We start from the raw sequence: 15,312 nt of genomic DNA on the forward strand, positions 1-15,312 counted from the left end.
TGAAGAAAGATGTTACTCCTGAATTATGCAGCCAAAATTCAAAGTCTAACTACTCACCCCATTAGGCCAAAACTTAATGATCCACAGTTCTCAATGCACTATAGAAATAAACCTAGAGCAGTCCAACCTAGTGGCATCAGATTGCAGGCATTATCACAAACCTGGAATATACATCTTGACAAAGTCCTCCAAGATTCAAACAGTGGAGATCCTCCATGGTCTTCTATTAAAGCATCCTGTGACAGCTAATTCATAAACTGGGGAAAACACTCGCTTGCAAATATTAATATACAGCAACTTCATACTGCTCACACACAAAATTATCCATGTTTTACAAAAGTATACACTGATGGATCAAAGTCTGAAAGTGGAGTCTGGGCTGCAGCCGTCTTTCCCTATAACACCATCTCTGTTTCCCTGCCCACTGAATGCAGCAGTTGTACAGCAGAGTTATGTTCCATCAACCTTGCCTTAGAAAATATCATCCATCTGTCCATCCAAAAAAAGTGTAACATATACAGACTCACAGAGTGCACTTTTAGCCTTGCAAAATTCCTCCTCACCAACACATCCTGTAATAACAACAATAAAAACTCCATTGATGCTTATCCATGAACACGAGCAGGTAGTCATCTTTTGTTGGATCCCAGGCCATATGGGGATATCAGGTAATGAAAAAGTGAATTATGCAGCAAAACAATCATCCAACATAGCAAAAGATTACTACGTTCCATATATTGACTATAGATCCTATATAAGACATTTATGTAAGAAACACTTCTATGGCGAGCTCAACTGCAGAACAAGCTCCTTCAAATAAAATCTGAACCACAGTTATGGGCTTCCAGTTTTTTTTTTCACAGTCACCTCACCCATCTGTATCTACTCACAGGAGACAATTCTCTAAAGTGTACCCACTGAAACTCTTTTCTCACAATCAAGCACATTCTCATTGATTGTATGCTATACACTGATGCCCGAAAAGCCTCATTCGGTATTCTGCGAAATCTTCAAGAACCTTTAACACTTCGTCATATTATAGGCAATGATGCAAATCTTCCAGAATTTTTCTGCTTCTTAAAATGGTTACAGCTATATGATCGCCTCTGACATGAATCTATAATCACTATGTCTGAACTCCATACCATTGATAGGTGCAATATGGCCCTAGTAGTCCTTGAACCAGAAATAACAATACCAATGCTATTGAAAGAACTATTGATACTTCATTAAATTTACATAACTATTGAGTTTTATTTCTTCTAAACATTGTAAAATATGACAGTTGAAACAAAACTGTAAATGTCAAAGAAAGTTATTTAGCTGCTCTGAGTATTATGTGATGTATTAAACTTTCAGTTGCTGGTTATTTGGTTTCTTATACCTGTTATTTTTCAGACACAACTCTCGAAGCAAAAGGATTGTGAACCTGTTTTAAGGAGAAATTCTGATGTTGGCCAATTGGGATCATTAAGGAAGACACCAAGTGTTGAAAGAGTAAGTATCAGAAGCAATATTTCCAATTTATAGCTTTGAAATGATAATAAATACAATTTGATCCCATTTTTCTTTATATTAGGGTTACTCAAAAAAGTAGTGGAAAAATTGCCAGATACTTGCACATACATTTGTGAGTTGAAATCATATGGCTTAGCTGCATATAAAAGGAGACAACATTTTTACAGTATTTTGCAGCAGTTTTGTAGTATATGTGAATGTGAATGGGAAAGTTGTTTCACTGGTTGGACTAGTGTGTGCTGCAGATTCTCTGACTTTGTAAGTATACAAAGAAATCAGTGCTTTGGATAAAGATTGGGGTCATACAAGGTGAAATGCAATCAAATGTTTCTGTTGGTTTACAGGAAGCATACAGACATTATGCTTATTGTACAGTGGCCAGTGGCCAAGTTTTTTTTTTTTTTTTTTTTTCCAACATGGACAAGGAAGTGTGTAAGACAAGCCACACGCTATATATACACTCATTAATGAGTGGAAGGTACAACTTGTTGCTCTCTTGATAGACAGTGCAGAAACTAGGAATTGAGGTTGGTTGTATTCCAGCAACAGTGTTATATGGGGAGATGGCGTTTTTCTCAGCTTTCCATTCCTTTACTGATGTACAGAAAAGGAAAGTACTGAGTGCAAAATATGCAGGCAGCTAAGAAGTATAAAGCTGAAAGAGTAGCTTCTAAGCAAGAGCTCAGCTTTTCATAAGACTTACTTCAAGTGATGCTCTAACTGGCACTGGTACACAAGTATTATATTAATGGTACAACCAGTGCCAGTGGTCAGACTATCTTGGCAGTTCATATTAATGTATCTGTTATTATTTTGAAATTTATTTCTACATTTTTTATTAATATTTTGTTCCTCTTAATTGTATTTAAAGCATCTTGGAGTTTGTATTTAAAACACCTTTTTTAATATTGAAGGAGTGGTAAGAATGAGAAATACGAAAGGTAATGAAAAGTAGGAATGAAAATTACCTTCTTTATTTTACAAGAATAGTCTTAAAGATTAAATTGATTATTGTTTTCAACTTCGGTGTAAATGCGAGTGAATCTAAGCTCGTTAACTTATTAAATAGCATATTGATTGGATTTGCAATAATTGATGTATCATTTACATAATTAATGTGAAGGCTAAAGGAAAGGGTTCAAAAATATATTCCTTAGCATAGGCTAAGTAAACTTCATTGAGAGGTGCTGATGCCCAATGGGAATGCCATTGAGAGTCCATATATTTGCCACTTCTGAGGATTAAAAAAGTTATGTATAATTCTAGCCCTGATGTTATCTTATGATATTCTATTTTTTTTTTTTTTTTTCAAAATGATTACTTAAGTTTAGTTTCATTTTGACATATATAAGCTTGAGTGCAATATTGTTGTTTAACCATGAAATTTATTCATCTGTTGGCACATTTAGTTACTAACATGAGAATTGTGACGATAGGCTAACAGCAGAAATTCCCTTAGAGTTCCTCTTTTTGTGCCCATTTCTTTTTTATTTTCTAACTTTACTTTGTGCTGCACAGAATGTTTTGTGTTACACAAACTGTTATGTAAAATAAAACAGCTTGTTCGTTCACACAGCATTGTTTAAAATTAAACAGCTTATCTATAAAATTAAACAGCTTATCACAGTATTAAAGTGAGTGATAACATCTGAGTCAATAATGCTATATCAAGGCCAGCAGAGAAATAGAATGTTAAACTTTATTTAGATTGAATCACAACATGCAATAGAAACTGAATGTCAAAACTAAATAAATAAAGTAAAATGATAATAATAAAAAAGAATACATTTAGAGAAACCTCATGAGCTATGAATTTAGAGGAATGTTTTCAGGCCATTATTTATGGACAACCCTATTTTTGAGGAAGGCACTCCAGTTTAGCTGTAGATAAGTTATTGAAAATTCTGGTTCTTGGCTGTGAAGCTCATCACAGTTCTACTTACCTCTGTGTGACAGAGCCTTGGAAGAAAGTTATGGGGACAAAAAAAGCTTATGAAAAAGTTCTCTGTTGCTAACTAAATTACTTCTGTATGATTAAAGTCATTCCTGATCTTTGGAGTCCTTGATGACATTTGGTTTACCATGGTATATCATATGGACATTACTTTTATATTTAGAGAGCTGTCAGATAGAAACTAACAGTTCTCTCTCTTTCTATAAATATACAGACACGGTTCTTAGGAATAATTGGTGTATATATATAGTTAAGTATTTCCTACTTCTTTTTGATTACTTCCTGGTTGGACAGAATGAAGTTATGTAGGGTAGGCTACTAGTTATATTACAAATAGACTTTCCAATAAATTTAATATGCATTAGTATATTTAATACATCTGAATTGTACAGATATGCAAATTGTACAAAGATGTAAGTCTGAATTGTACAATTTGAAAAAGTTAAATGATTTGGAAATTTATTTAGTGTAATTTTCTAGGAAAAACTATGGAGACATTTATAGAAAATGATGTGCTTCAGATTTGTACTGTTACCTTGAACATTGTGTTTGTAATATTCTATAATATAATTATAATATTATTCATCATGGTAGCTGATGTTTCTTTGTTAATTCCACTCATTGTATGATTGATTTTCTTTCAGTTATGAATTGATTGGATTGCTCTTATTTATGTAATCTTTATAATAGTTTTACAAAAAAAAGGAATCAAAGGAAGCATTGTCGAGGCCACATTATGTCATGGATCTGGGTATATTCTTACTATGTGTACACCATATCCAAAAATTTCTTTACTTCATACAGCATGTCCTCCCATTTTTTCTTACTATTGAATATACCATGAATTGTCAAACTAATAGAGTAAGCTTATCTGCGAAAAGATCTAAACCTCCCAACTACTTCCTAGTTCATTTCACAAATATATATGTGGTCTCAGTTCTAATCCCAACTTGCAGTCAGTCCATTTCCACTTGCAGTCTGCCAAACCCAGTTTACTTTTTCCGACAGAATCTCAGTTATCGGTTGATTCAACTACTGCTCATCTCACTTGCCAAATTATTCGCTGTATGATTCCTTTCGCCTCAAAGGTGGTACTAGTGCATGTGTTCGTTCCGATATTCCCTGTCAGAGACTTGGTAATTTGGAATCTTCTCTTTTCGATCTTCTCTGGCTTAAAATTTCTCAACCACATTGTGTCAAATTCATCTGTTGTCTCTACTGTTCTCCCAACTCCACTAATCACTTGGAGCTCTTTGACTTCCTCTCTTTGCAACTTGACTTCCTCTCTTTGCAACTTGACTTTCTCTAGGCCAACTTTCCTAACAGTGAAGTAATTTTCCTTGGTGATTTTAATGTTCACAACTCCAGCTAGCTTCTGTTTTCTAGTCACACCGAACCAGCTGGTCAAGATGCTGAGCCTTTTGCAATTACTAATGACCTTGCACAGATTGTTCATTTACCTACAAGAATACTGAACAATCCTAACCACACAGCCAACATGCTTGATCTTTTTCTCACAAACAACCCTTCTAAGTACAAGGTCGAAGTGAGTGGTCCTTCTGGCACCTCAGATCACAACTTGGTGATTGTCTCTTCTCCAGTGAAACCTTTATCTCATAGCTATTCCCATCCTTATGTTATTTGGCATTACAAGAATGCAAAATGCGATGACCTGCGAGATTTCTTTTCCTTGGTCGGATTACTGTTTCAAAATTTCTGATGTCAACGTTTGCTCAGATCGTATCAGTGAAATTATTCTTGTAGGAATGGAATCCTTTATCCCACACTCCACTTTAAAATCTCTTCCTTTATCTAAACCTTGGTTTTCCAATAAATGTGCTAAGGCTGTTCAAGAGAAGAATGTTGCATATCATAATTGGCTTGTTTCCAATTCTTCTGTTTCATTTTCTGCCTACACCAAAGCTCGCATCAATTGTAAAGCAGTTATTAATCAGTCCAAACTAGATTTTGAACAGGCTTAGAGTATAAAACTTGCTTCTTGCCCTAATGGCAGCCGAGCATTCTGCTCTCTTACTAAAGCTATTGGCCGCAACTTTTGCCCATATATTCTACCACCTCTGTCAAAACCAGATGGTTCTGTTGTCGCTTCAACCAAGGATAAAGCTGACCTGCTAGCATCCCATTTTTCTTCCAACTCATGTATTAATGATCTTGGTAAAACACCTCCCACCATTCCCAACATGCTTCCATTCAATGTCCGTTGTGGTCTTCCGTCAAAAGGATGCCAGAAGGATTTTGCGAATCTCGAAGCTAAGAAAGCTGCAGGTTCTGATGGTATTTCTCCACTTGTTCTCAAAACCTGTACTCCTGAACTTACTCCTGTGCTTTGCCGGCTTTTTTCACTCTCTTATTCCAAAGGTGTTTTTCCATCTGCTTGGAAATTTGCTCATATCCAGCCAGTTCCTAAAAAGAGTGACAAATCCCTCCCATCCAATTATTGTCCCATTGCAATTACTCTTTCTAAAGTAATGGAGAAATCAATCAACTGTCAACTCTTAAACTACCCAGAAACCTTCCGTCTGATCAATAATCGCCAGTATGGATTCTGTTAATGTCGCTCCGCTGGTGATATTCTGGCTTATGTTACCCATTTATGGACAAATTCAATGGAAAAGTTTGGTGAAACACAAGCAGTTGCTCTTGACATCTCAAAGGCTTTCGATCGTGATTGGCATAAAGATTAAAGCTTAAATTTTATGGTTTTCCAACTGTTTTTTGTAATTGGTTATCCAGTTTTCTCTCTGATCGCTCACTGAGGGTGATGGTAGATGGTTCTCTGTCTTCTACCTTCTCCACTAATGCTGGTGTTCCCCCAAGGTTCAGTTCTTTCCCCCACTCTTTTCCTCTTGTATATTAATGACCTCCTTCCATTGACTGGAAATCCTATCCATAATTTTGCCCATGACAGCACATTGCATTCCACTTTTCATTTTGAGAAACCTTGTCCTGCTCAATCAGCTTCAACTTCTCGAATATCCACTACCAGTTCCTTAAATGCCGATCTCCAGGTAATTCTCCAGTGGGGCAAAGACAACTTAGTTGATTTCTATCCTTTTAAAACTCAGTCTTGCCTTATATCTTGCAAAAAGGATTTTTCTGCTCCTATGCTTATCTTTGGTTACACTCTGATTTCCAGGTAAGATGATATATCTCTTTTGGGGATTACCTTGACCTCTAATCTGTCTTGTCACAAGCGCATTGCAAATATTGCTTCCTCTGCATCTAAAAAACTTGGTTTTCGCTCTCGGTGTTACTTTTCTTCCAAACAGTCATTCACTCTGTACAAATCACAAATTCGCCCTACCATGGAATATTGTTCCCACATCTGGGGTGGTGCCCCCAAAACCCCTCTCAGGCTTCTAGATTCCATTCAGAAGAGGGCAGTTAGGTTAATTAATGACTCATCTCTGACAGAGTCTCTCCACTCGCTGTCTCATAGACATACTGTTTCTGCTGCATGCCTTTTCTACGGATACTTCCATGGGTGCTGTTCTTCTAAATCGGCTTCTATAATTCCCTCTCTTTCTCCTTCAAACCAGTCCAAACACGTGCCTCTACCAGCCAAAATCCATTTACTGTCCAACTTCAAACTCATAGAACCAACTTTTCATCTTCCTCGTTTATTCATTCAACTGCCGTTTTTCTGGAACAACCCTGCTTCATACGTATTTCCTGAAAATTAGTCTGCAGATGTTCAAGTCTAATGTCATCAAATATCTTCTTTCGTCTTCTCAACCTCCAACCCAAGCACAGTACTATAGGCAGTGGGATAGGAATGCCTTGGCATTGGGGCAGGTGCCAAGGGTGCCGACATTCAAGCCTGCATGCATCCTTACATCTGAGTACATACCGCATAGCATCGTAGATCTATTTGCTGTCCAGAATATAACTTTGAAGTGACCAATCAGGCGATCGCTTCATCAGTGCATGCTCGAATTCGTAGTAGTTTGCAATTCACGCATTGTGTACAGACTGAAAAAGTTAGTGTTTTTGTGATTGCTATATAAACAGGTGATCTTGAATATTGTGATTTATAATTTAAATAAATCAATAAAAGCCAAATTAATTTTAGACATGCCCACCAAAGAAAAAAAGTGGAAAGACTGCATAAAGAGGAAATTAGAAAAAAACATTCCGCTAGTTTACAAAACTGGCTTACAATAAGCCACTCCAAACCTGAAAGTGACAAAGAAAACGAATATGATTCGAATGAAGATGAAACAAATGATGATGCCACTGAAATGGAAGTCCAAGAAAAAGCTCAATCAGTTGAAGTTATTTTAAAAGAATTAGAAAGTGTGGACAATAACCAACAACAGTTGGCAGAATAAAATGATGGTTGCAATAATATTAACATGGGACATGTAAGTCTGAATTTTAATGATCTGACCACACGGAACTTTAATACCCACAAAAACAGATCTCTTATGATGCAACACGGTCCCGAACATGTAGTCTTAAATACGTATCCTGTCACTAATGGCTGATGTTTCAATAATTCGTGGAAATACTAAAATGAAGATATTGAAAAAAAAAAGAGAGGAAATAGTTATTTTATTGCAAAAAGAAAGATGCAATACTGTATATTTTTTTTCCCGTGCCTCTTATATGTATCTGGCACAAATAATGTTCCATTTTGCAGCTCAGATGGATTTAAGGATTGGAAACATCTAAATCCAAATGTTCTTTTTCATCAGAATTCATTACAACACATAAACAATTTCACAAAATGGAAATTATTAGAAAAGGTTCTTCAAAAAGGATGGACTAATTAACGACGCTGCACAAGCAGCACTAAGAAGCGAAATTTCGAAATGTCGTTATATATTGAAAATAATATTAAAATGTATATTGTTCTGTGCTGAAAATAATTTGCATTTTGTGGACATGTTAGTAATATCGATACTGAAGAAAAAAATTGTGGCGTATTTTTAAACGTGATAAAATTTGTCAGCCAGTTTGTTGTTGGTATGAAAAATGCTCTGGAATTGCATATTAAACACCACACTAATTGGCGCCTCCGTGGGCAGTGCGTAGCATACGCTTCTTGATTAGACCAGGGTTCGAGCCCGTGACCACCAAATATGGAGGATGCGGAAAGGTTAGGGAATGACCACCACATATCCGCGGAGCAATATGGCCTTAGTTGCTAATGGTCCTAAAAAAAAAAAACCCAAATAACCACACTAATTATTTATCTCCAGAAATTCAGAATGGATTTATTAATTTGTGAGCAACAAAAGTATGAAGTGAAATAATTTAAAATTACTAAAGGCATAATATGTTAACAACTAGAGTTTTATATCTATATGATATCGGTATGGATACACCATAGATAACTCTTAAGAAAAAACTATGATAGTAGTGTGCGAGGCATCATTTTCTCTGTATCTCATATTGTGCTCGATGATAGGCTAATAGCTTTGAAATGGTGCTGTTTCACTTCCACAAAACAACAGATGACCGCTTGTCAGGATAAAGGGAAACCACTCTCTTCTAAATATCTAACAGGGTGATTACAATAGAAGGCTGACCAGAGCCTATTGTCCGAATGTTTAATACACCTTGGTCTGCCCACTGGCTATGGATACACAGAAAGTAGTTGACCAGCTTGACTTCTCGGTATGTGGGACAGGTAGTCGGATAGGTTTTATGGGTCCCACTGAGTTGCAGATGGTAATCTCTTTATCTTTTAATTTAGGCATAACAACAGCACTATTGCTTGCTTGAAGGCAATTGGTGCGAACGATGTGTACCCAGTTAAGTCTTGTAATGCAGTTGTTATATGGAAAATTTTCTTTGTTCTATGAATGAAGAAAATTTTCGTTTCCATAAAACAAGAAATAAAAAAATTCTTAAATTTGGTAAAGAATAAAATTCTATTTAGCGAATTCTAAAAAAATTCAGCAAAAAGAAAACATTTATCTCAAAATAGAAAAATTCGCTATAAAGAAGTTTGTTAAACAGAGGTCCGACTGCACTTATGATTTTACCAATTATCGAAAAAAGGTGCGTAGCCAGGAATTTGCCAAGGGCACTGAAAACCGAGCCACGCCTCTGACTATAGGTTCTAATGCCTCTCAGGTGTGGGGTTTTCATAAAAAAATAAAAAATAAAAAAAATTTTTTTTTTTTTTCAGTGCTCTGCCCCATCCCTCTTTTCCCATAAGCCCTGTTGTTTTTAATGTGCAAAATGCTATAACCCAGAGATTTTTAGGAACACATGTACTGTGTTAAAGCAGAACTGACTGTTATTAAAATTCGAGTTAATGTTTGTCCTGAAACAGAGATAAAAGACTTGGACTTAAATATTATAACTGTTCAATTGTAGCCTACCTAGTTTTCATAATAAATGTTTATATTGAGAAATATTGTTTTATATTTATAGATAATCCTTTCATTTATTTCTTTATATGTTTGCTTGGAAAACTAAGTAAAATCAACTCTAATGAATTGTTAATTTTTTTTTACTTGCACTTTGGATTCCTTAATGAATTTTGACACTGGATTATAAGTAAGTAATATTAAAATTATAATTCAGCAACTTAATAAAAATTAAAAAGCTGTGCATTTTTTATTGAAAATATGCTTACTAATATTTATTTGGTGAATATGATATTCATTTTGATTACATCTAGCAAATGTCTACACCATTCTTCATCAAGGTACGGTGCGATAAATCAAGACCAAAGATAAGGCGACATAGAGGCCAGTCAAGGTTACGCAGGTCTATTAGTCACCCGGTAGATTTGGAAAAGATGGGTCTAGTTCATAAATCAGCTCTTCAGAATGGTAATTTTGTTTTTATTATTTTTTTTAATAATCAGTTTGGTTTTAACTGAATGATATACAATTTTATATCTGCATTCTGGCTACTTCCATTTACCTCTTAGAATCATTCCTGCATGCAAAACTTCTAATTTGATGGGAATCGGTGTCTTAAAATTAGAATATATATGAATATTTCTCTTCCTCCTCTGCAATAAAATAAGAAATAGTATTGATATGCACATCTGAAGGACATGCTAGCCATTCTCTGTTCCCTAGGTCCAATTTTTTTAGCAAGTGGGATACTTCCACTTGCTCAGATTAAGAACCTGAGCGGGCCATAGATTCAAGTTGAGGAAAGACAGTTGTAGAATAGATGTGCAGATTGCCTTTAGCCAGCAGGTAGTTGATTGCTGGAACAAACTTCCATCTGTTGTTGTGGAAGTTGATAGCTTAAATAAATTTAAGGCTGAACTAGACACACATTTGAAGTGACTGGATGGGTGAAATGGTTAATTTTTTTTTTTTTTTTTTTTTGGCTGATGCTCTATAAGCTTGCTTTCTTGCATCATGTGCCTCAACTAATGCTAATTTATCTTAAGTCATGTACACATCTGGATCATTGTGTTTGCTAATGCTCCATTTGTGAATACATGTGACCAAGTGGACATTTTGCAGAAGCTAAGGTAGCTTTTTTTTTTTTTTTTTTTTGGAACAGAAAGTAGTATTATCAATAAGGTGGAAAAGCAAAATGCAGGAGCTAAACAGTTCCTTTGTTCATATACTTGTGGTACCTTGCAGCCGAGTCATTGTGAGTTTTTTTTGGTATAATGTGCATATTAGGAAAAATCAGAATTTTGACTTTCATGACTGTATTTTAGCCAGAAACCTAGAATATGAATTGTGGACATTTTCATATGCTAGAAATTCTCTACATCTTTGCACATGATAGTGATGCAGATGAACCTTGTACAAGATCCACTGCATAATAGTAGAATTTCCAAAGTAGTGACATCATATGATATAAAAGGGAGGGGGGTGCTACGTGCATTTTGGTTTTTGAAATTATGCAATGACAAATAACCAATCCATCCTTTGTCATTATAAGTAATGTTCTTGAATTTTAAGCTGAACTGTATTCATGAAGCTGCTATAATCACATAATTTTGTATATTTTCATACATGTAAAAGTGCAACAAAACATGGAGCATCCAAGCATTCACAGCATTACCAAGCTACAAACTTTCAGCAACCCAATAAAACTATAATGTATATGTGGTTCTGATGTACACCTGGACACAGTTATGTTATTACCTGCTCCATATCACTGTGTACTTGTATATAGGAGAAAAAAAATGTACTTCACCTTTCTCAAAATATTTGAATCCACTTATGAATCTTGAGCCTGGTGCATTGTGGCTATGGTTGCCAGAGTGCCATAAAAACTCAAAACAACCAACCAACCAACCATAGAAACAATGTTCACTTTTGTGCTATGCTGTGTATGACCCTCATCCCTTCCCCTCTCCAAACACGTCACATCATGTTACACGAAAATTAACCTTTACTGATTTTTGATTAAACATTAAACTCAAAAGTTAACTTTTTTCTTTCCTTTAATCCTGTTCTCTGTTACCAGCTTCCCTCATATGCATTCCAAAGAGACATATAATATATGTAAATACATTATAGTCCAGTGTTGTTAAATTATTATGGAAAGGATGTACGAGGGCTGTTTATTAAAGAATGATCATAGTTTTTCATGAACAACCATACTGCTTACTATTTCTAGCCGAGCTGTGGAATTTAAGACCAAACCAAACTGCATCACCTAGCAACTGCACAATTGACTCGTGTGCACGAGCGGTTAGTCACATTTGTGCCCTTTCAGTTTTGCGTACATAACAATGGACGTGATATGTGATGAACAGTATGCTGCTCCCAAACTTTGTTTCCATCTCAAGAAAACATCAGTGAAGTGTATGAAATGTTAAAAGAAGCTTATGGTGAATCTACGCTTTCATATAGCACAGCTCGCAGGTGGTTTAATGTTTAAAGATGGATGTGATTCAATCACAAAAATCAATTGTCCTGGCACTGCAACCACTGTTGTCACCACAGAGGCCATAAACACTTCTTCTGTAGTTGGGAAAGAAGATCATTGTATAGTAGTAAAGCAACTGTTATAATCTGTTACAGTGCTGTCCAACCTTAGGTAATCTGAGGGCCATATTAAAAAAAAAAAAAAAAAAGATCAATCCGAGGGCCGCATTCAGAATAATAAAGTAGAGATATTAAAATATTTGGACATATGCTAGTCCTACCGTTAGGTTTAGCAAGGTTTAGTCCTACTGTGCACTTCTAAAATTTTGTAATAAAGGAAAGTCATGTTGCTTATAAAGTTTTTTTTGAAACAGTAGACAAGATACAATCGTTTATAATTATTATTTCATTTTAATGAGAGCTCTGCAGTTGTTCGTTTTCATTTACTAATGTAGCTATATCAATATCGATGCTTGTAGTTGCCAATCGCAGTAAATGCGAAAGTGATTTGTCAGTCAATGAACATGTTTATTTGGATTTTATGAATTTCATCATTTAAAAAGTGCTTTTGCAAAGATATGTGCTCCTGAGCATTGAGCACATCTTGAGTCCAAATTCCCTCAATTTTGAATAGCACTTGGTAATAATTTAAAAAGCTCATTTTTCGATTCTGCCAGTATAAAAAGGGTCGGATTGCAAATCGCACAATTCCAGTTGGAGGAAAGATCTTACGTTTTTAATTCTGACAGTCAATGATTGATTTAAAACTGAAATATCTTCAATTTCCTTAATATCGCCAAATCAATTCTCAAAGTCCTCCATGATTGTTTCAATGTTTCAATGCATTTTATATGAGCTGAAAACGATGTTCTCTCAAAATTCTTCATTTCTTCAAATTGTTTTTTTTTGCAATTAGAAAAAAAAAAGTAAAAATATTATTGACCAATGTTGATTTCAAAAGCTTCAATTTACTTTTAAAACCATTCAAATGACCATATAATTTGGCAATATTCTGTTGTCTGCCCTGCAGTTTTAAGTTCAACTCATTCAAATGGTTGGTCATATCTGTTAAAAATGCAAGATCAGATAAAACAGTGGGATCTTGCATTTGATTTTCAAGTTCTGTTGTGTCAGATTTCACCTTTTTTAAGAAATACGGGTATTTCTTTCCAAATGGCAAAAAAGCACCCCAAACATTTTCTGGCACCTAACCAGTGAATATCAGAATGGAGGAGCAAATCGCCATATGCAGCATCCAGTTCGCTCAAGAAATCGCAAAACTTACGATAGGTCAGAGATCTATAACCTACTCATATAATATTGGTTACTTTTACAGCTACTTTCATGGCACTGACTTGACGTAGAGATTTTCCACAGAGTGCTTCTTGATGAATGATGCAATGAATGGTAGGGCAGTTAATATTATTTTGTTTCAATAGTCCACAAAACCTGATTCCAGTCCCTGTCATGGTTTTGGCCCCATCAGTGACAATGCAGGAACATTTATTGAATCCTCCATAGTTTATAACAGAGTTTTGAATTGCTTCGAAAATATCAGTACCTTTTAGTGGTCCCATGCAAAGATATAAAACCAAGCAGTTCTTCATTAGGTGCCTCTGTAGCCAGGTGGGCAGGAGCAGCAGTGCGTAGCACACACTTCTTGAATAGACTGGGGTTCGAACCCGTGACCACCAAATACAGAGGATGCGGAAAGGTCAGGGAATGACCACCGCATGTCCCCGGAGTAATATGGCCTTAGTTGCTAATGCTCCTAAAACAAAAAAAAAAAAAACCAAACAGTTCTTCATTAATAGTAAAGTCCTCCTGAATAGTCCGAACAAAAATTAAAAGTTGACTTATGTCTGCTTGACAGTGCTTTCATCCAGACACAATGAAAAGTACCCACATTTTGCCATTGAATCACACAGCTTTTTTGAAATGTGTCGATCCATGTCTTCTACACATCTTGCGACTGTCTGATGAGATAATGCCACTGTTTCGAACTTTTCGGCTCATTAAATTGATTGTTTTGCCATTTCAATTTCACATTTCTTCACAATGACACCATCACTAAAAGGCTTTTTTGCTTTCACCAACTCCAATGCTACTTTGTACAAAGTGGTAAGGCTAGAACTTTGTGCAGTGCTAAGTTTAGCAAAAAAACTGGTTTGATGCATCAGTTTCTTCTTATATTCTGCAATAATGGTGCTTCTTGATTCCCAATATACATCTCAAATCTTTTACTGTGTAATGTAGTGTTGCGTCGTTTCACATTATACTCTTTAGGCACTGACAAAACTTACATGCAAACAAGACATTGAATTTATTCTTGTTGTTTGTAAACAAATAGTCTGATTCCCATCGGCTTTGATACACTTGCTTTTCTTCTTCAGTTTTTCTTTTCTTGTGAGACATGGTTGTTCGATGACAAGTAGTAATTTATTAAGTGAAGTGAAGTATATTGAAGATAACAGGGAAATCAATTGCAATGTGTATCTAGTAATTTGGTGGGCCCTGGTGACACAACCTTGGTGGATGGACGGACGGATGAAAGAACAATGGGTGACCTGTCCTGGAGCATGTGTGTTGAAATGAGATATCTAGCATGGAAGCAATGAAATGCACTTGAAGTCACATGTAGAAGGTTTGCACTCGCAAGTAGTGTTTTGCGACGAAAGTTTTATTTTTTCACGCATGAAAACCAAAAGGCCTAATCCACAGGAGGGCCGTACAAAATCGTTCTGTGGGCCGCATGCAGCCTACGGGCTGTGCTTTGGACAGCCCTGACCTGTTATATTGAGAATATCAGTAGAAAGCATACATGGTATTCTCCATGACCATTTGCATATGACATTCATTTGTGCACACTGGGTTCCAAAACTACTTACACACACCTGAACATCAGTAAGCAACATCATGGATGGTTACTGATGATGGTGAGGTTCAGCACAAGGTTATAATAGCAGATGAGACATCATTTTGATCCAGAGAGTAGGCAACAAAACTCTG

The 15,312-nt window shown here is 35.8% G+C and overlaps 1 protein-coding gene across 5 annotated transcripts in view; it reads left to right on the forward strand.

The window, feature by feature from the left end:
- The window catches only part of RhoGEF3 (Rho guanine nucleotide exchange factor 3), a 453,708-nt gene that overhangs the window by 383,765 nt on the left and 54,631 nt on the right, over positions 1-15,312 (forward strand). For 4 of the 5 annotated variants that reach the window (XM_090375918.1, XM_090375919.1, XM_090375916.1 and 1 more), the window contains 2 exons: positions 1,399-1,497; positions 10,131-10,284. In XM_090375918.1, coding sequence (XP_090232044.1) covers positions 1,399-1,497; positions 10,131-10,284 — 253 coding nt within the window. The remainder of the gene's footprint in view (positions 1-1,398; positions 1,498-10,130; positions 10,285-15,312) is intronic. The other variant, XM_090375917.1, reaches the window with a different exon arrangement.

Source organism: Mastigoproctus giganteus, chromosome 6, assembly GCF_048544385.1.
Source record: "Mastigoproctus giganteus isolate SK-2022 chromosome 6, ASM4854438v1, whole genome shotgun sequence".
NCBI lineage: Eukaryota > Metazoa > Arthropoda > Arachnida > Uropygi > Thelyphonidae > Mastigoproctus > Mastigoproctus giganteus.